Source organism: Acomys russatus, chromosome 5 (assembly GCF_903995435.1).
Source record: "Acomys russatus chromosome 5, mAcoRus1.1, whole genome shotgun sequence".
Lineage (NCBI taxonomy): Eukaryota > Metazoa > Chordata > Mammalia > Rodentia > Muridae > Acomys > Acomys russatus.
In genome coordinates, this window is record NC_067141.1 from 56,219,773 (window position 1) to 56,241,523 (window position 21,751).

The 21,751-nt window shown below is 38.4% G+C and overlaps 1 protein-coding gene and 1 pseudogene across 1 annotated transcript in view; one reads left to right on the top strand and one right to left on the bottom strand.

Moving 5' to 3' along the window:
• Positions 1-4,040: 4,040 nt before the first annotated feature.
• The window catches only part of Btaf1 (B-TFIID TATA-box binding protein associated factor 1), a 40,306-nt gene continuing 22,595 nt past the window's right edge, over positions 4,041-21,751 (top strand). The window contains exons 1-10 of the mRNA XM_051146381.1: positions 4,041-4,201; positions 5,588-5,737; positions 5,997-6,139; positions 6,788-6,962; positions 8,619-8,822; positions 14,649-15,075; positions 16,370-16,560; positions 18,129-18,282; positions 18,647-18,756; positions 20,784-20,985. Of these exons, the coding sequence (XP_051002338.1) occupies positions 4,064-4,201; positions 5,588-5,737; positions 5,997-6,139; positions 6,788-6,962; positions 8,619-8,822; positions 14,649-15,075; positions 16,370-16,560; positions 18,129-18,282; positions 18,647-18,756; positions 20,784-20,985 (1,894 nt within the window). The 5' untranslated portion in view covers positions 4,041-4,063. The remainder of the gene's footprint in view (positions 4,202-5,587; positions 5,738-5,996; positions 6,140-6,787; positions 6,963-8,618; positions 8,823-14,648; positions 15,076-16,369; positions 16,561-18,128; positions 18,283-18,646; positions 18,757-20,783; positions 20,986-21,751) is intronic.
• Positions 5,048-5,524, bottom strand: LOC127190144 (60S ribosomal protein L36-like; annotated as a pseudogene).

The following is a 21,751-nucleotide window of genomic DNA, read 5'->3' on the forward strand; positions in this document are numbered from 1 at the left end:
CTGTTGCTGTCTGTCTGTATGTATCTCTCTCTCTATGTCTATATCTCTCTATCTGTATATCTATATATCTATATACTATATCATTCTCTATATCTGTGTGGTTGTTCTGTCTGTCTGTTGTGTGTGTGTGTGTGGTTGGTCTGTCTGTTCTCGCTCTCTCATCTCTCTGCTCTCTCTATCTCTTCTCTTCTCTTGTGTTGTCTGTCTGTCTGATAGTCTGTATCTGTACTCTCTCTCTCTCTGTGTGGTGGGGTGTGTGTGTCTGTCGTCTCTCTATGCTGTGTGCTGTGTGTGTTGGTCCCTGTCTCCCTATCTCTTCTTACTCTCTCTGTGTGTGTGGTCTTGTCTGTCCCCCCCCCCCCTTACCTCTCCCTACTCTGTGTGTGTGTGTGGATGTCTGTCTGTCTGGTTCCTCTCTCTCTCTCTCTCTCTCTCTCTCTCTCTCTCCTCTGTCTCTGTGTGTGTCTGTCTGTCGTCTCCCTCTCTCTTCTCTTCTTCTTCTTCTTCTTCTTCTTCTTCTTCTTTCTTCTTCTTCTTCTTCTTCTTCTTCTTCTTCTTCTTCTTCTTCTTCTTCCTCTTCCTCTTCCTCCTCCTCCTCCTCTTCCTCCTCTTCTTCCTCCTCCTCTTCTTCCTCCTCCTCTTCTTTTCTCCTCCTCGTTCTCCTCCTCCTCCTCCTTCTTGTTTTTCCAGACAGAGTTTCTCTGTGTAGCCTTGACTATCCTGGGCTCACTTTGTAGACCAGGCTGGCCTTGAACTCACAGCGATCCTCCTGCCTCTGCCTCCCGAGTGCTGGGATTAAAGGTGTGTACCACCATGCCCGATGGCTTTCTTCTTTTTAAATGTGAGTTCTGAGTATCAAACTCTGGTTTTCGTGCTTCTAAGGTTAGCATTTTGCTGACTGAACTATCTTCCCAGCCCTCTGATTTTGTTTTATAGTCATTCATTCATTCATTCAAATATCTAATTTTCTGTGTGTGGATAACTGGCACACACATGGAGGTCAGAGGAAAACTTGGAGGAGTTGACTCTTTCCACCATGTGGGTTCTGGTGATCAAACTCAAGTCATTAAGCACATTTAGCTGCTAAGATAGAAACTGAGCCTAACGTCTGAGTTTTTGACATGCCCAGCTAGCACTTTCAGTGATCGACAGTCACTTGGTGGGTAAGCATCACTGCAGTTCAGCATATCCTTGCAGAGCTGGCTCTACTGTTTATACCTGTGGTCTTCTAATTGTCAACTTTTTGTTTGTTTGTTTTGCCCATAAAATTGGAAGATTCTAAGAAAGAATATGTTATTGTCAAATGTATGAGGACATATGTCTGCCATTAAGTTATCATAGTTACTTTCTTTCTTTTGTTTTGTTTTTTCCAAACAGGCTTTCTCTGGGTAGCCTTGGCTGTCCTGGACTTGCTTTGTAGACCAAGCTGGCCTCAAACTCAGATCTGCCAGCCTCTGCCTTCCAGAGTGCTGGGATTATAGGCGTGTGCCACTGCGCCCTCATAGTTCTTTTCTTTTCTTAAAATTATTAATTTATTTATTATTTACTTTACACCTCAGTCGTAGCCCCTCCCTCCTCTCTTCCCCTCATCCCCCTCCTCTGTTCCTCAGAAAAGGGAGCCCCCAGCCCAGCTCATCAAGTCAAATCAGGACTGAGCTCCGGTTCCGACAGGGGGACGTGATCAAAAAACATTCAACAGAGCCCATGTCAGAGACAGCCTCTCTCCCCTTACTAGAGGACCCACATGAAACCTGAGCTGCCCATGCTTCTTGGTTTGATGCCCTTAAAATCACCTTTGTTCTTCTTGTCATTCCTCATCCGCTCAGCATTCAAAATCTTTGTTCTTTTACTCTCCATACTTTTGCATATGTCATAGTTGGAGTCATTCAGTATGAAACCTATTCCTTACCTTGTAATATGCATTTAAGTTTCCTTTTTGTCTCTCGTGTCTTGATAGCTTGTCTTCTAAGGGTGTCTTATACTTTTATTGTCTTGTTGTACCCTAATTTACTCATTTACCAATTGAACACCTTGGCTACCTTCAAGTTTTGATAGTATATACATAAGGCTTCTATAAAGTACAAGTTTTTTGTATGGGTGAATACTTTGTTTAATGTGGGAAGAAATTTTTTCTTTTTTAAGATTTATTTATTATTTATGCAGTAGTCTGTCTGCATGTATGCCTGCACATCAGAATAGGGCACCAAATCTTATAGATGGTTATAAGCCAATTGAACTCAGGACCTTTGGAAGAACAGCCAGTGCTCTTAACCTTTGAGCCATCTCTCCAGCCCCAATGTGGGTAGATATTAATGAGCCCAAATACTAGACTATAAGAATGCATTTAAGCTAGTGCGGTGGTACGTGCCTTGAATCCTAGCACTCAGGAGGCAGAGGTAGGCAGATTGCTATGAGTTTGAGGGCAGCCTGGTCTACAAAGAGTCCAGGACAGCTAAGGCTACAGAGATAAACCCTGTCTGGAAAAAAACAAGTGGGGGTGGGGGAGAATATATTTTAAGTTGTCTTTCAGAGTAGACACATTATTTTGCCTTTCCTTTGGTTTTTGAAACAGGGTTTCTCTGTGTAACCTTGGTTGTTCTGGACTCGCTTTGTAGACCAGGCTAGCCTCGAACTCACAGAGATCCCCTTGCCTCCCAAGTGCTGGGATTACAGGTGCGTGCCACTGTGCCAGGCATCCATTTTGCCTTTTCATCAACAATAAGTGCTCCACATTCTGGCCAGTATATAATGCCATCAGTGTTCTATCTTTAGACATTCTAATAGGTATGTAGTGATAAGCTCAGTGTTGTAACATATCACGTGGAACATTTGTCCTTTGTCATAGAGCTGTGGACTTAACCCAGTGTTTCACACATGTAAGGCAACCATTCTACCACTGAACTATATTCACAGACTGGAACCATCCCTTCCCCCTCTTCCTTTTTTTTTGTTTTTGTTTTGAGACAGGGGCTTTCTAAATAGCCCTGGCTGTCCCGGAACTCATTATTATATAGACCAGGCTAGCTTCAAACTTACAGAGATCTGCTTCCTTCTGTTTCAGGAGTGCTGAGACTAAAGGCATGTACCACCATGCCTGACTTTTTACAGTTATAAATTGAGAGAAAAACTGAAGATAAAGTACATTGTTCCCATATACCTTAATCTCACATTGTTTACAGCATCCCCCAGTGTGAACGCCCTGTATGGAAAAATAAGGCACTCACTATTACTAGTGGGTTTGCATCCACTGAAGTTTATAATTTCCATTAGAGTGCACCCTTGGTCTTGTACAGTCTATGGGCTTGACAGATCTCTTGTGACAAGTATACACAATTGTGTAGAACAGTCTCACTGCTTGAAGCATCCTCTGTGCTCTATCCATGAATTCTTTCCTCCCTTGGCTGATTTGAATATTTACAGTATATATCCATCAGTATTTATAGCCTGAGACAGCTAATATACTTTATATTATATTTTACTTGTTATAAATACAGGGCAAAGCCAGGCGCAGTGGTGCATGCCTGTCCAGCATTTGGGGGAGGCAGAGGCAGGTGGATCTCGGTGAGTTCAAGGCCTGCCTTGTTTACAAAGTGAGTCTAGGACAGCCAAGGCTACACAGAGAAACCCTGTCTCAAAATACAGAACAATAAATACTGGGCAAACATCTTCCTCTAGAGATGGAGTTTGGTGTCTACAGGTAATTGTTTAGATTGTCAGTGACAGAGCTGAGAGTAAGGGAAAAAGTCAGCAAGACTATTCTGGTATGTTGCATTATTGACAAGTATGTAGAATTAGGCTCTGATCTTTTAGCACATCAGCATTGATCTGAGCATTTCCCAGTTTCCTAAGAAAGCAGTGGTATATGATGATGATGTAACTAAGGACACCGCAGCTTATAGCTTGGTTCTGTACTTTCAACTTATTTGGAGAAGATTTGATGTTAGGATAATTAGGCTTTCCCCTTACTTGCCTGTGATTATAGGATTGTGTAATTTTCAAGCCATTGTAATAATGACTGTGGTACTTGACTTTTAGTTCATGTAAGCTAACTTCCAGGATCTACATGTCATCACTTGGATTCTGTTTTTGTTTTCAGAATTCTTCATCTTGGCTTATACCTATCCTGTCTGATATGCTGAGACACATTTTTCAGTTTTGTGTTTTAGAAAGCAGCCAGGAAATTCTGGATCTTATTCACAAGGTACATGATAATTCTATTTGTATCTCTCTTCCTAATAAATTTATAGATATAATTAAAAATAATTACTATTGGTGAGGGATTTTAATGAATTAAGCCATCTAAAATATTTGAAGAGTTCAGTAAGCTACAAGATGATTCAGAAAACTGGACTTCTTATGGACTATAATAGTAAATTCAGGGTGGCCATGATTTTTTTTTTATTCCTCTTGTTATATGTCTTACTAAGCTAATGTTCTACGTTTTAAATGATTTTTTATTTTAATATTGTGTGTGTGGGGATGAGGTATTCTGTTTTGGGGGGCACCTTGTCAGAGTCTTTAAGACAGGATCTCACATAACCCAAGCCGGCCTGAGCTTGCTATGTAGCTGGAATTGGACTCAAACTCCTGGTCCTTTTGCTTTCATCTCTCAATCCTGGGCTTGCAGATATATGACACTTTTCTGACCTATAGGGGCAGCAGGCATACATGTGGTGCATATACATACATGTAGGCAAAACACAAACATAAAAAATAAATTTAACCTAAAAAATCCACACACATATTTTGTGGGGGTGAGTGTGTTTGTTTGGTATGTGTAGAATAGGGGACTACTTTTTAGGAGTTGGTTCTCTCCTTCTACCATATGGGTTCTGGAGATTGAACTCAGATTATCAGGTATGGTGGCAACTTCCTTAACTCACTGAGCCATCTTTGTGCCCTCGTGATCTTAGAAACAATAACAAAACCCAAAACTTTCCTTTGCATTATTTCATATGTATAAACCCATCAACAAAATGGTTATTTCAAAGTGAACCTCCGTTGACTTTCCCCCGCCACCCATAAACGTTTATCGGGGGAGGGGACGTCAGTCCTTCTTGGCCTCTGCCTTCCTCATGGCTGCCAGCATGTTGCTAAGCTCCTCTCCCTTCCTCTTGGCCCGGATGTGCGTGCCCACCCTCTTCTTGATGAACTTGAGCAGGCGCTTGTCCTTGGACACCCTGAGCAGCTCCATGGCACGCCGCATAGGGTGCGAAGCCGCACACCTCCCTGATCATGTCCTGCACAAACTTGGTGTGTTTGGTGAGACGTCCGCTGTGCCTCGGCTTGCTGACGTTCTTCGTCACCTGGTGGCCCTTGTTGAGGCCCACGGCCATAGGGTAGCGCAGGGCTATTGGCTGCTGTTCTCCTATGGCGGCCGCGACAGGAAGAACTGTGCCGCGCAGAACCCTGCTCGGGCGGGCCAGAGAGGCACGCTTACCGCAGGTGTCCCCTGGTGGCCGGAGGCTCTGCCCCGTTGACTCTTAAAATGAATCTTTGGTATATCTTACTCCCTGTAGTTCATTTTCTCTAAAAGTATGTTTTCCTAATAGAAAAATTAATTCATATTGTCCTCTTCACTCTGTAGGTCTGGATGGAATTGTTGGACAAGGCTTCAGTTCAGTATGTGGTTGCAGCTGCTTGTCCGTGGATGGGTGCTTGGCTTTGTTTAATGATGCAGCCTTCTCATTTACCTATTGATTTAAATATGCTGCTAGAAGTAAAAGCTAGAGCCAAGGTAAGTATATAAAAACACAAGGTGTTTCTGTGTTTAGCTCATTATTACTAATATAGTAATCATTTAAGATGGATATATTCATTGCTTTAAGGGTGCCTTCATTAACATTAGTTAGGAGAGACTTTTCTGGATAATAATTATCCATTGAAATTTTACGAAAAGAACTACATTTTACTGGGGTTGTAATCATGTTTTTGTTGTTTCCAATTAAATTTTGTTGATTAATCTTTATTTATTTTCTTCCTGTTTTTTTCTCTAGGAAAAAACAGGTGGTAAGGTACGTCAAGGCCAAATCCAGAATAAAGAAGTCCTTCAGGAATATATTGCAGGTGCAGACACCATCATGGAAGACCCAGCTACGAGAGATTTTGTAGTTATGAGGGCCAGGATGATGGCAGCTAAGTGAGTATTCACCAAGTGTTAAGTATCACAGATTGAAAATTCTGGATAATGGCTATAAAATTTAACCAAGAGCCTTTTTTCATAAGTCTGTCAGGTGTTCTTTCTTTATAATAGTTATCTAAGAAAAAAATTAAAGCAAGTAAATATTTTTAAGCTTTTGACGTTTTAAAAATAGGTTTTTCAGCTGGGCGGGCTGTGGTGCACACCTTTAATCCCAGCACTTGGGAGGCAGAGGCGGGTAGATCTCTGTGAGAGAAACCCTGTCTCAAACCCTTCCCCCACCCCACACTGCCACCCAAGGTAGAATTTTCGGTTAGAGGTGTAGCTCAGTTGTAGAATGTTTGCCTAGCTCACCCAAGTTTCTTTATTTGATCCCAGACACCACATAAGCAATGAGGTGCATACATGTGTTTCATGTGAGATGTGAAGCAAAGAAATCAGGAGTTTAAAGTCCTCAGCCACATAAGAGAGTTGAGGGCCAACCTGGGATATATTAGACTCTACATCAAAACTAAAAGTAAACTACTTCATGTCTATTCATGAAAATAGGATAGAAGATAAGTAATAGTTTTTATGGAGAAATGTATAGCTTTAATAGGAGAATTTTGCCTCAAGTAATTTCTACAGTGTGGTCTTTTCCTCTTTTAGGTTGTTAGGAGCACTTTGTTGCTGTATTTGTGATCCAGGTGTAAATATGGTAAACCAAGAAATTAAACCAGCAGAATCCCTTGGCCAGTTACTGCTCTTCCATCTGAACTCCAAATCTGCTTTACAGAGAATTAGTGCTGCATTAGTAATCTGTGAATGGGCTGCTTTACAAAAGGTAAGGTATATTCCTAAAGTCATAAAGGCAAATTTAGAAAAACCGGTTTTCACTGTCATTTAGGAATACTTATAACCTGCAACATAAAAGTAAAAACAACTTCTTTATAAAACTCTTAACAGTTATGGGAAAGTATTCTGTATATTGGACATTATTTGTTTTCCATTTACTTTTAACTTTATTAATTTTTACCCACTCTATTCATATCTAAGACTACTACTAAGCTGTTTTTATATTTGGTATTTGTCCATCCCCTACAGTCTGTTACAAAAGTTCCCTGTTAAGCTGTGTGTGTAGAAAGAAGCAGACCAGAACCTGACTGTGTATATCCAGTTGGTCATTACTCTCAGGCAGCACATTTTCAGTGCTTTGTGGGTGGTTTGGTTTTTTTTTGTTGTTGTTTTGTTTTTTGTTTGTTTGTTTGTTTGATTTTGGTTTTTCAAGACAGGGTTTCTCAGTATAGCCCTGACTGTCCTGTAGACCAAGCTGGCCTTAAACTCACAGAGATCCACCTGCCTCTGCCTCCTGAGTGCTGGGGCTAAAGGTGTGTGTCACCACTCCACTGCCACCAGGCTTGTGCTTTGTGTTTTGGATTCCTATTTATATGTAGAGTAACAAGGGTAGAAATTTTGGTTGCAAGAAAAAGAAATCTCCATATTTAAACTCAAATCTTTCCAAATGAACCAAATTCCCTTTAGCCTCTTTACGCTTCTGTAAGATATACGATTTTGTGTAAGGCTTGTTTTTATAAATCAAAGAAACTTCCTGCTGGTTTTGTTTATTCCATTGACTGGAATTCTGGAAATTTAACTGTCTGCACTTGCTGTGAGAGTTGCTTGTTACTGCCTCTTAGCAGTTTGTCAAAGTGATGTCTAAAAGTAATTGAACCATGCTTTATTGCAATTGAGACCCTGCTTTGCCTCTGGAAAGAAGCAAAGCTTATCTGTTTTGTTGTCAGGACTCCATGTGCTGGAGAGGCAGTGATGCTGTGTTTTTGTGCCTCTCAGACTCAGCAGCAAGTGTTGACAGTTCGGTTTCTGGACCCTCACAGAGCTTCTCTGGATTTACTCTGTGAAGCCCAGGCTGATCACCCAGATTCCAGAGAACCCCTCATGGCTCACCACTGAGGCCATTCCCCTGTTGTTGGGGCAGGCAACAACCAGAGAGTGGGAAGGGTTAGTTAAATTTGGGGGCAGGTAAGTAGCTTTTAAATTATATCCACTTTTACAATACAGCATGTAAAGCTGTGGTTGAACTGTTAATGATATCTATTAACAGATTTTGAACAATATTTTTAGTGCATGCCAGATATTTTCTGACTGAGTTTTATAGTAATATATTTTTTAAATGTCTGCTTTATTTATTTATACATACATATTTTGAATAAATTCAGAGTACACTAAAAATAATTAGGTTGAAAATTAAATGGAATTACAGTAGTTACATGTGCATGTTCTGTAGTCATTCATATTAAAATCTCAGAGTAGTTTTGATGTAATACTTTTTCTTTGTATAACTAACTGTTCTGGAAGATAACAGACTAAAGATTCAAAATCAATGGCAATGTAACATTTGGTTATCTCAAATAAAGGTTGAAACATCTCTACTATTATGTTTCTCTATTTTCCCTAAATCTTGTTATCTGTTGTATTTTAGGAATGTAAAGCTGTTACCCTAGCTGTGCAGCCACGTTTACTTGATATCCTTTCAGAACATTTGTATTATGATGAAATTGCTGTTCCATTTACACGAATGCAGAATGAATGTAAACAGTTTATATCATCATTAGCTGATGCACAGATTGAAGTTGGTAATAGAGTAAACAACAATGTTTTAACAATAGATCAAGCTAATGACTTGGTGAGTAAAGAAATAACTTTCTTAATTTTAGAGCATGAAATAAAGATTAGAAATGTATCATGTGCTACCACAGAAGCTACTAATATGTTGAGTCTGTGGCATGTATCCTGCAGTGTTTACTCTTTGGAAAGATTATTTTCATTGTACTGCATATCTTGAAATTAGAGGAAGGAGAGTTGGTTGATACATCTTACTGGAAAACTTGAAGCTTTGTCACTTCCCAGTGTATCATAAGATTGTAGAAGATGGGAAAACTGCTTTTACAGTTTTCTTCTCGGTATAACATGAAAATATTTAAACATAGAAGCAAAAGTGTTACACAAAAGCACTCATGTACTCATATTTAGGATAGAAAAAGTGAAAGAGTTACATAAAAAACTCTAACACAATGGTTAAATTATGTAGTTAACCATTTTCCAAGTTCATTTTATCATGTATACTTAAAAATATCTCCCATCTTTCTAGCCACTGCTTTATCTGATGTTTTCATACATTTCTAAGTAAATTTAGAGACTTGTACATGTTAGCTGTAGGCCCAGATCTCAAGTGGACTGTTACATCCAAGCCTATCCTTTCTTCTTACTCTCAAGTAACCATTATTCTGAACCTTCTGTTATTTGTCCATTCTAGAATTCTGTATAAATGATATCATACACTGTACTCTTTGTATTTTGGGGCATGAAAAATTTGAATTTATTATGTTATGTATGCATATTAATTATTTTGCATTCCTGACTTGATTTGCATTGCATAGAGTTGCCATATCTAGTGCTAGCCATTTGCCTTTTGATTAAACACGTGTCTTTTTCCTAGCTTTCGGCTATTGTGAACAGAGATGCTATAAATCTTTTAAAAATTACCATTTATAGGGGCTGGAGAGATGGCTCAAAGGCTAAGAGCACTGACTGTTCTTCCAAAGGTCCTGAGTTCAATCCCCCAGCAACCACAGGGTGGTTCACAACCATCTATAATGAGATCTGGTGTCCTCTTCTGGCCTGCTGGCTTAAATGCAGTACAGAATACTGTATAATAATAAATACATCTTTAAAAATGTACTACTATATAAATCCTTGGACATACAGTTACATTTTTCTTAGATAAATATAGTAGACTTGCTGAGCCATAAGAGATGATGTTACTAGTTTTATTTAAACAAACAAAAGCTTACATAGTAATATAGCTTAATGGTAGAGTGCTTTTGTAGCTTTTGTGAGATTCTGAGTTCAGTTCCTAGCACTTGAATAAGCAAAGAGATAAAATTTTAAGATGAGACTTTTCCCAGAATGGTTATACTGCATTGCCCCTCCCCTGACCCCACGGTGTACACAGAGCTGTGATTGTTCTCTATAGTCATCAGGGTTTGACATGCTCAGCCTGCTAATGAGCTCCTTAGTGGTGGTGTGATTGTGTCATTAAAGTTTAATTTACACATTTCCTTTTTAAGGGATATATTGGACATGTTTATATTTTGTTGGTCATTTCACACTAATATTTCTGAAAATTCTTTGATTCTTTAGCTCACTTTAATTAGGTTGTCAATTTGATGTTGGATTCTAAGAGTACTTTATGTATCCTGGATACCAAGCCTGTGCCAGGTTCATACTTTCTTTTGTAATTTTCTCATTGCTTTCTTTGAATTTTTCTTATCTCTCTCTCTCTCTGTGTATGTGTGTGTGTGTGTATGTGTGTGTGTACGTACTTCTGTGTCTACACACACACATGTGCCACAGTGAGCCTTAGTTTTCAAGTGTAAGTCAGAGGAAACTTTTGGCAGTTGGTTCTCTCCTTCTGCTGTTACATGAGTTCCAGGGGTCAGGCTCAGGCCATCAGGCTTGTGTGGAAGGGCTTTTACGCACTGAGCCCTATATCTGGCCCTTTGAATGATCAGATATTTTAAATTTTGGAAAATGTTACTGGTTAGTGCTTTTATGGTTCATTTGTTGTTGGAATCTTAGAAACCCTTTGCTAGCTTTAAGGATTAAAAGCATATTTTGTCTGAATACGTTTTCTTACTTACTTATGTTTAGATTTATCACCTATCTTCTTTTTTCCCCCCCCTCAATGCTGGATTTAAATCCAAGACACATTACTTCCCAATGCAATCTATTTCTCTGTTTTATCAGCCTGATGGAAGGGCCATTTTGAAAGGATCCTTGGTTAGGAGCCACTACTCTATGTGCCTTTCATTGAATTCTTGTTTTCTTCTTGCCTGCCAAATATAAATACTGTGTAGAGATTGACGTTTCTATTGTTATCTTTTTGCCATTCTCATGATTAAGTCTTTATCCTTGTACAATACTATCTGCTTTAAACCTTTGTTGTTGTCAAACCTTATTTTAGTATTTTATGTGTGTAGTGTTTTGCATGCATACATGTCTGCACCACATGCATGCCTGAGAAGATCAGAAAGGGGACTGGAGTTACAGAGAGCTGTGAGCCATCATGTAGGTGCTGGAAATTGAACCTGTTTTTTCTACAAGAACAATAAGTGCTCTTTTTTTGTTTTGTTTGTTTTTGTTTTACAAGACAGGGTTTCTCTGTTTAGCCTTGGCTGTCCTAGACTTGCTTTGTAGATCAGGCTGGCCTCAAACTCTCAGTGATCCACCTGCCTCTGCCTCTGGAGTGCTGGGATTAAAGGCTGCAACAAGTGCTCTTAACCCCTGAGCCAACTGTCTGGTCTCCAGTCGTTTATGTTTAGTCATTTCTACTTGGATTATCTCGCTGCCACCATTTTTAGATTAATTGACCTGAAATTTTAAATAGAAAAATACCCTTTTAATCTGTATTTGGAGAGCTTGTCAGCATTTTCTTTCAAAAGACTCATTTATCCTTTCTGTTTTTTATCCAATTTTAATTATTATTATTATTATTATTATTATTATTATTATTATTATTATTATTATTATTATAACCCAACCAAAGTCTTTGATTCATTATGCCTAGTTCCTTATTCTTCTCTTAAGTCTCCAGATATTTTCTGGTCAGTTTTATCCTGTATGCTGTGCTAGGTTAATAATAGTCCTTTGTGGCACTCTGTTACATCCCTTCCCTGCTTAAAAACATTACTTGTAGCCAGTGGCAGTAGTAGCATACGCCTTTAATGTGTTTGAGGCCAGCCTGGTTACAGAGCAAGTTCTAGGACAGCCAGGGCTACACAGAGGAACCCTGTCTTGAAAAGCAAAAACATCATTTCTAGACAGGAGTGTTGGTATGCATTTTTAATCCCAGTATTTGGTAGACTGAAGCAGGAGGATCTCAAGTTCAAGGCCAGCCTGGGCTATGAAATGAGACTATCTCAAAACAAACATGCATTGTTCATGTAGAGGTTTTTTTCCCCTCCTTTCATCACCTTGTCTAAATTCCTCATTTCTCCAAGTTCCTTTACCTCCCCTGAGTTAAGACTACAAGTTTATTACTTATAGTTCTTACTCCAGTGCCTGAGCTCCTGTTTCCTTTGCTGGAAGTTCCCTACCTGGTACCCACCATGGTCATTCAAAAGCCTTCTCTTGACCCTTCTTTTTATACCTTTGTGCTCTGTCGTGATGAACCCTTTTCAGTAAGACTGTGTTCTACAAAAAGAACAACACTGAGCATTGTGGCACACACCTTTAATCTCAGCACTTGGGAGGCAAAGGCAGGTGGATCTCTGTGAGTTAAAGGCCAACCTGTTCTACATAGCAAGTTCCAAGACATCTGAAACTGTAGTCGGACCCAGTCACAGACAGCTTAAACTGCCAGTGCCCAGTCTTCACTGATGTCTTCCACTATAAAGAGTAAAGCTGTTCTGTGGACACAGGCACTTGTCTTTATCTTAGTGCTAGGTTGACTCAGTTATTTACTTGTCTCCACTTTAGGGCAGGGAAATATTAAGGCATTAACTCACTCATCTGTTAATTAATCGGTATTGGTTAAATGATAGAATTAATTTGGAGTTATTTGAAAGCTTTCCTTAGTTGTCAATAGTTACTGAAGGTAGACCATAGCATAGTTTACTTAGGATAATGCTTTTGAAATTTTAAGTGTAAAATGATATACTTAAAAATTCAAATATAACCATGTCATATGAGTCTTGAGCATAACTCCAAATGAACAAGACAAAGTAGAAAGTATGAGTTAGAGGAGAATTTTGTTCTTTCATGATGGGCAAATTGGTTACATAGCTATCATTTAAAACCTTTTCTATTTTATATTGATAAAAACAAAATATCATGTACCTATTGTTTTTCACAATAAATACAGCATTAACCATGTTTTTTTTATTATGGAATCAGTAATTTGTAGACTTTAAAAAATAAATTCCCAGCAAGATTTGGTAGCAAATACCTATAAGCCCAGCTCTGGGAGGCTGAAGCAAGAGCATGACCTTGAAGCCAGTCTGTGCTACGGTGCAGCCACTGTCTCCCTACACAAAACAGCAGCAGATACCAAATATCCATGGAGAGTTGCACTTTTCAATACTTTAATCTACTTTTGTGATCAATAATTACCAAACAATACCTTTTAAAGGAAGGTCTCAGTAATTGTATTTACCCAGTAAAGATGACTATTTTGCGGGGAGTGGGGAAGTAGTTTGAGACAGATTTCTCTGTGTAGTCCTGGCTGTCCTAGAACTTGCTCTGTAAACCAGGCTGGCCTCAAACCCAGAGATGCGTCTGCTTCTGCCTCCCCGGGTGCTGGGATTAAAGGTGTGTGCCGCCACCACCTGGCTTATTTTTGCTATATGTACCTTTACAGAATCTTGATGTGTACTTAACATTTCAAAGAAACATTATTTATACTATTCAAGAGGTAGGAAAAACCCAAATATTAATCAACTGATGAATGAATAAATGTAGTATAAAAAGGTTATATCCAAAAGTTAAGTATTGACTGACAGAAAGTATCTTGATATGCTACAACATAGATAAACCCAAAGTACATTGTCTTGTATGATAAAAACCAACAAAAGTCTTACTTATATTGAGATTCCATTCATATGAAATAGCCAAAATAAACCTTGTAACCAGGCAGTGGTGGCGACGCTTTAAGGCCAGGACTTGAGGGATTAGAGGCAGCTGGATCTCTGAGTTTGAGGCCAGCCTGGTCTGCAGAGCGAGTTCCAGGACAGCCAGAGTTGTTACATAGATAAACCCTGTCTCAAAAACAAAACAAAACAAACCAAAAAAAACTATTTATTTAGGGGGAAAATGGGTTTAATAGGACTGAGGAAATGAGGAGTGATCGCTAATGGATGTGAGTTTTCTTTTGGGATTGATGAAAATAGTCTCTTTGTGGAGAGCCATAATTCTTAATATACTAAAGGATCTCAATTGTGTACTTCAAGTGAGTTAACTTATGGTGCAGGAATTCTGTTCTAATAAGTTAAAACGAGGAAGGACAGTCTTTTAGTGAGGTTTGTTAAGTACTCTGCTGCAGCAGTATTGGGTTTTATACAGTGGTACAACTTCTACTTTTATTGTGTGTATTTCTTCTGCCTTGTGTTTTGTTTCTTGAGTAGAGAAGTAATTTGTGAATTTTGATATTCCTCAAATTAACAGTTTGTATTTGTTTGTAGCTTTCATGCTTTACCAGTTAGTAAAATTTGGTATATTTAGTGGTAATTTTATTTCTCTCAAGAGAATATCTGCTCACGAGAATGTAACACTGCTAAGACAGACGAAGGTACACTTTTAGTTGGGCTATTTTAGACATTTATTTAGCTTACTAATATTAAAACAATACTTGGTACTATGGAACTTTTGCAAGTCAAAGAGAAAACTGTTATTTAGAAGTTTAGAGTATCTGGAGTTGTTGTAATTAATTATTTTCATTTCTTTTTTTTACTAGGTAACTACTGTTTTTAATGAAGTCACATCAAATTTTGATTTAAATCCTCAAGTGTTACAGCATTTAGATAGTAAACGACATCAGGTCCAAATGGCAGTTGCAGAGACGAACCAGGAGTGGCAAGTGTTGCAGTTGAGAGTGCATACTTTTGCTGCATGTGCAGTTGTAAGCTTGCAGCAGCTTCCAGAGAAATTAAATCCTGTCATAAAACCACTAATGGAAACAATTAAGAAAGAAGAGAACACACTAGTGCAGAACTATGCTGCTCAGTATATAGCTAAGCTTCTTCAGCAGTGTACAACCAGGACGCCGTGCCCTAATTCAAAAGTTATTAAAAACCTCTGTAGCTCTCTTTGTGTGGACCCATACCTCACTCCCTGTGTAACATGTCCAGTACCAACACAAAGTGGCCAGGAAAATTCTAAAGGTATATATCTAAAACTTTATTTGCATACAGAAGGAATTGACCATTTATATTTGTTTTCATTAGATTACAAGTATAATTTAAGCACAAATCTAGTTCCTTTTAGAGCCACTCCCTCTATTTCCTAGTCTCCCTAAAACGAAGCTTGATTATGACAGAATTGTTGTATCAGTTTTTGTATTTGTTAGTCAGTCAGCACTCTTAAGTGCAAATGAGCCATCCATTATAAGAAATTCTGTAGCTGGCTAAAGTCTGTGTTTAGCCTTCCTTAACCTTGAAAGTCATTGTTGGCTTATTATAACTAGGCTAGAAAACTACGTGTATCCAATGTTAATAATTTGGTTCTTTAATTTAGTGACATCTTATAATATGAGCAAGGTCTATTTGATATATACAAATAAGCAAGTTTTACATTTTTATGTAAATTATATGGAAAACAACTCTTTATTAAGATGATCTCAGAGATAATGACAACATGGTAGTCACATGACTATATCCTATGATTTTTAAATCAAGATTTGAGAAAGCCTAAATTATTTGATATATAACATACAGCTTTGAAAAACAAATGAGAAGCCGGGTGGTGGTGGCGCACGCCTTTAATCCCAGCACTTGGGAGGCAGAGGCAGGCAGATTGCTATAAGTTCGAGGCCAGCCTGGTCTACAAAGCGAGTCCAGGACAGCCAAGGTTACACAGAGTAACCCTGTCTCGAAAACGAAAACAAAAAAAAAAAAAACAAGAAGGAAGAAAATTCCATGTTTAATGTTAACATAAAAATGTAGTAGGGTCATCATTTTCCTGTGTGAAGAGGAGATGCTTTGCAGTGGTCAGTGTTTTCTGAATTCATGGTGATTATGAACATTTAGAGAAAACATGAAGTATGTTTTAACCTATTCACTACCATTGCATTGCTATTTTTCATTGTTTTTGATTTTACAACTTCCATTGTATTTAATGTAAATCTTAACTCAAGTAGACGATTTTGTTACCATTTCATTGTCTAACCCCAACAACCACATACTCTATGAAAATGGAGGTCTTACTGAGTTTAAAGTTATGTCTCTTGGGGCTGGAGAGATGGCTCAGAGGTGAAGAGCACTGGCTGCTCTTCCAAAGGTCCTGATTTCAATACCCAGTAATCACATGGTGGTGGCTCACAACCATCTATAATGAGATCTGGTACCCTCTCCTAGGATGTAGGCAGAACCCTGCATACATAATCAATAACTTTTTAAAAATTTGTCTCTTTAGGAGCAGGAAACATTTGTTCACATATTTTTATTTTTATTTTATTAGGATCCAACTCAGAAAAAGATGGAATGAGCCATACTGTCACCAAGCACAGAGGCATCATTACACTGTATAGGCACCAGAAAGCAGCTTTTGCTATCACAAGCAGGCGAGGCCCTATCCCCAAAGCAATCAAAGCTCAGATAGCAGATCTGCCTGCAGGAAGTAGTGGCAATATCCTGGTTGAACTTGATGAGGTAAATAGTTTTTTCCTTCTGTGAATGATTCTTCTCTTAAAAATGTGGTTTTTAGATTAAAAACTAAGTTCTCATTAGTTTCCAGAATTTTATTTTTGTATTTACAAGTAAAAGGACTGGTAGTAGTAGCCTTTTAAAGTATTTTAGCAACATGACCTAAATATTTTAATTTTTAAATTTCTCTTATAATTTATATGAATTTATCTTGTTAGGTAGCAACTGTAGATGCATAAACTATTCATAAATGTAAACCAGTTCACTTTGAAAGCATTGAGTGCAAAGGTCCTATCAAGCATCAGTGACAATTAATTGTTATCTATCCTATCAATGCCAAGAATTCTAGTGATATGCCGAGAACCATTTTACAAGCATCCAAATATTAACACTTAACTTTAGTCAACTAGGTATTATATTAAATGTATTTTACCAGAGTAAGGATCTAAATACAAACAACCAGTCATCTCATTGTTAAATCCTTTCTTCTCTGACTTATAATGACATACCAGTATAATGACATCTGCTGTAAAGATGCTTCCTATGTGTAATGCTTTCTATGAATGTTCCATTCTGTTTTGTTATAAACTACTTAAAAATGTCCAGTGAGGTGTGTGTGTTTGAGCTGGCTTAAAACATAATGATGTACCCACAAATGACCTTTGAAATTCTGACCCCCTGCACCCACCTCCCAGGGCCACTCCACCTGGTCTGTTTAGTACCCGTGATAGAGTCAGGGCCTTGTGCATGTTGGGTAGACACTGTGCTAGCTGAGCAGTGGCCCGGGCTTATAAGCAATGCTCAGAAAGTGCTTGAGGTGGGTGGTAGGAGGCAGAGGTAAGAGGGTTAACAAAGCCAGACTAGGAGGGAGATAGGAAAGAAGGGATCAAATGAATGCACAGAGTCAGATAGCATTTCAGGACAGGGAAGTCAGGCTAATGCTTTGCACGAAGGCAGAGCCATACATAGCCCTTACAGTATTCCTGTTCTTTTGATTGTAAGACATGGGCACTTAGCCTGGACTCCACGCTAAATTATTGATGCTAAAGATCTGTTTTTATTGTAAAATATGAGCTATGGATAAATTTCTAATTAAAACGAACATCCTATTCTGTGTTTCTTTTGAAACATTTTGTAAATCTTATTTCACTGTTTAGCTCTCTCCATTTTTCATGAAAATTTTAACCATGACTTGATACTTACAGCTCTATACAGCTTGGGGTCAGCAAAAACATGGTCTCACCATTCCCTGTAGTGATTTTAAATAAGAATAGATGCTGTTTCTTTGTGGCAGGGAACATTTAAAAACACCACTGGTAATTGTCTGTAGAAACAGCATGTGTCCTTCCATTTCTTACTTTATTCCTATTTTAGATTTTAAAAAATCTAGTTAGGAGTTTTAGGCCTATGTGAAATTAATTATTGGAAATTGTTTGCAGTGATCATAAGTACATCCAGTAATTGTTTTATTGATAACAGAAGCACTGCATATTTTTACATGGTGACTTTGACTAAAATTTTAATACATAATGCTTTTTTCTAAAATTCTTCTTTCAATTAACATTGGATTTTAGGGTCAGAAGCCTTACCTGGTACAACGGAGAGGAGCTGAATTTGCCTTAACAACTATAGTGAAGCATTTTGGTGCTGAAATGGCAGTGCAGTTGCCACATCTTTGGGATGCTATGGTTGGCCCATTGAAGACTATGATTGACCTAGATAATTTTGGTATGTGTTTATTTAAATCAGTGCAGGTTTTTCAGTATGTATTAGATACCCTTTTAAAAATTGCACTTATCTTTATTTATCCTAGACCAGCAAATAAGTTTTAAAATGGAAGGCTGCTAATTTTCATGTTATTCTGTAGGCATTCCCCATTTTCTCTTACATATTTAAAAGTGGATTTTGAAGTAGACTTTTTTAAAAATCTTTTCAGTTGCTTTAAGTGCAGTATTTGAGCACTTAAAGTCATACCATTTTTAATACAAAAAACTTTGTTGGCACTTGTATAGTAGCCTAGGGGGGTATTAATATCTTTTGTTTGCTCTAGGTTTTAAAATTATTTACAAAATTATATGACTTATTTGAATAGATGGTAAGTCCCTTCTGGAAAGAGGTGATGGTCCTGCTCAAGAGCTGGTGAGTTCTCTGCAAGTTTTTGAAGTAGCAGCAGCTTCGATGGATTCTGCACTTCATCCCTTGGTAACTGATATGTATGCTGCTTCTTCAGATAAGACAGATTGCCTTGTTAAGCAATTTTACTACTTTTAAAATACAATTTTTGTCCTTACTAATGTCATTTAAGAAAATACGATCTAACTAGATTATTCCCTATGGGACTTCTGAATTGGATGCGGTAATGATAGAAGACCCAACTTGGAAACTTAGGGAGTATTGTGGAAAGGGTTCTGAAGAAAAGGAGGAGGAGAAATAAAAATATTAGACCGATAATAGAGCTCCATGCAAGGAAGCGCTTAGGCAGCAGGACATGTTTTCAGGGTAAGCAGAGGTTGAGGAGATCACCTGCCAAGATGGAGCTGGTCAGTGGCCAGCGGGATACCAGTGCATGGTTTTGGTTTGGCTTTTACTGTTATACTAACAAAAGAGTTTGTACAGAAGGAAGAGGAAAGTAGAAATTTAGATGGTTTTAATTTAAATTTTTTTTCTTTCCATATGTTGACATTAGGGAAGCTCTTTGCCATGTATTGTGTTGTAAACAGTTTTAGCTTTACTTCTCTGTAACTTTGTAACAATAAAATAAGATTCATAATAGTGAACCTAGGAGACAGTAATAGAAATAAAACTATGTCCTTTAACTTGTTAGGAATTTCTATTAAGGCAGGCACAGTGGTGATGCCTGTAATCTCAGCACTTGGGGAGGCAGAGGCAAGTGGACCTCCTGAGTTCCAGGCCAGCCTGGTCCACAAAGCAAGTCCAGGACAGTCAAAGCTACACAGAGAAACCCTATTTCAAAAAACCAAAATGAAAAAACAAAAAGTATAGAATTTCTAATAAGCCATAGGGTGGCCTGTGTCTGTTTCTCAGTCTCACTGAAACTTAGGTAGAAGGATTTCTTGTGTACAGAAGGTTGAGACCAGCAAATCCTCATCTCAGAGAAAGCTCTCCCCATCTTCTGTTTTTTGTTTGGTTCCTTTTTTGAGACAGGATTTCTCTGTGTGGCTTTGGCTATCCTGGAACTCACTCTGTAGACCAGGCTGGCCTTGAACTCAGAGATCCACCAGGTTCTGCCTCCCAAGTCCTGGGATTAAAGGCATGCACCACCACTGCCTGGCTGGGTTTTTTTGTTTGTTTGTTTGTTTGTTTTATTTTTCTAGACAGGGTTTCTCTGTGTAGCCTTTGCTGTTCTGGAACACAGCTCTGTAGACCCAGCTGGCCTCAAACTCACAGAGATCCACCTGCCTCTGTCTTACTGCATGTTGGGACTGCAGGAATGCGCCACCAAGAACTCCCTTTTTTAGAATTATTATTAAATTATCTTTATTTTAAAAATGTCATTTAGTGTGTGTGTCCCATGCTGCATGTGGGAGGGCTGACAACAGATTCTGGGAGTCAGTTCTCTCCATCAGCCACAAGGGAGCAGGGGGTCAAACTCGGGTCAGCAGGCTTGACGAAAGCCCTTTCAGCACTGAGACATTTCACCCATTTTTAAGCTCTGAAGCTTTTTTCTTTTCTTCTACAGACTTCCAAAAACTAAGAATTTGATTCCAAACATTTGCCTATTTTAAAATACGCTACAGCAGTATTTTGGTAAATTATTTATTCAACTGCTTCCTTAGGTTCTCAAGGTGTTCCAAGCCAACATCTTGCGATTCCAGTACTATGGCTTTACATAAAGAAGGATTAAATGAAATAGTCATTAGGCAGCACAAGTCTATCAGATCTCGCTGACATTTTTGTAACCCTTCTAAGGAATCTTTTATATTTAGGAGGGTAAGAACTCCATCTTTACCCCTGTGCTCAGCTGACATGTGAGGCTGGCCTCACTGTTGAGCAAGTATTTGCCTATCATTTGTTGCCTTAATGTTCTATGCAATGGACATTTAACAGTGGGATATTGTTGCAGTCATAATGCTGTGGCAAGCCAGGACTTAGAAACACCTACCAAAATATGTGACCTAGAACAAAATCAGAAACACCAAACTGTATGTATTCCCTAATAAATATAATTGGTTTTTGTTTGTTTGTTTGTGTTTTTTTACTATTTTTAGCTGATACAGCATTTGCCTCATCTTTATATGTGCCTTCAGTACCCCAGCACTGCAGTGAGGCACATGGCAGCTCGTTGCATAGGTGTCATGAGTAAAATAGCTACCATGGAAACAATGAATATCTTTTTGGAGAAGGTACTTCCGTGGCTAGGAGCAATTGATGACAATGTCAAACAAGAAGGTGCAATTGAAGCACTTGCCTGTATCCTTTATTTTGTCAAACAAAGTGCTTTATGTAATTTTCAACTTCTAACTGATCTATTTATCTTATATTTAATGTTTCGTTAGTATTAAGTACTAGGTAGGTTATATTTACCCTAAATGTATGTTTCCAAACTTTGTTCAATTTTTTAGGGGGAAAATTATTGAAATATATAAGATAATTAGACTCTGGTTTTTCTTCGGATCATGTAAAGTTTTGCCTTTTACTGAAACATACTAGTCTTGAAATGTACTGCAAGCTCTTTTGAAGGACATGGCAGCCATTGTTTGATTCAGAATGTATGAACCCCATGTGTCAAAGCAAGAAAGGTGGATAAGCTCAGAGCAGTAGAAACCTGGTTCAGAATTTTCACAGCCACAGGCTTGGGTTCAGTATATCCAGGTGGTGACTTTTATGCTCCTGGCAATAAGTCAGGAGTTGATCTTTGTGTGATACTGTGTTGTCACAGCGAAATTGACTCTACGTGTAATAGCCCTGGCTATCCTGGAATTCACTTTGTAGACCAGGCTGGCCTCGAACTCAAAGAGATCCACCTGCCTCTTCTCCCAAGTGCTGGGATTAAAAGGCATGTGCTACCAAGCCCGACTCCAATTTTATATTTTTAATTATGACAGTTACATAATGTTTTAAAAAGAGCACCAACATGCAAATATAGTTATAATTGCTAGCAGAAATCATTATCTTGAGCCTGGCAGGATGGTGCCCATCTGTAATCCTAGTGCTCAAAAGGTAGAGGGAGGAGGAT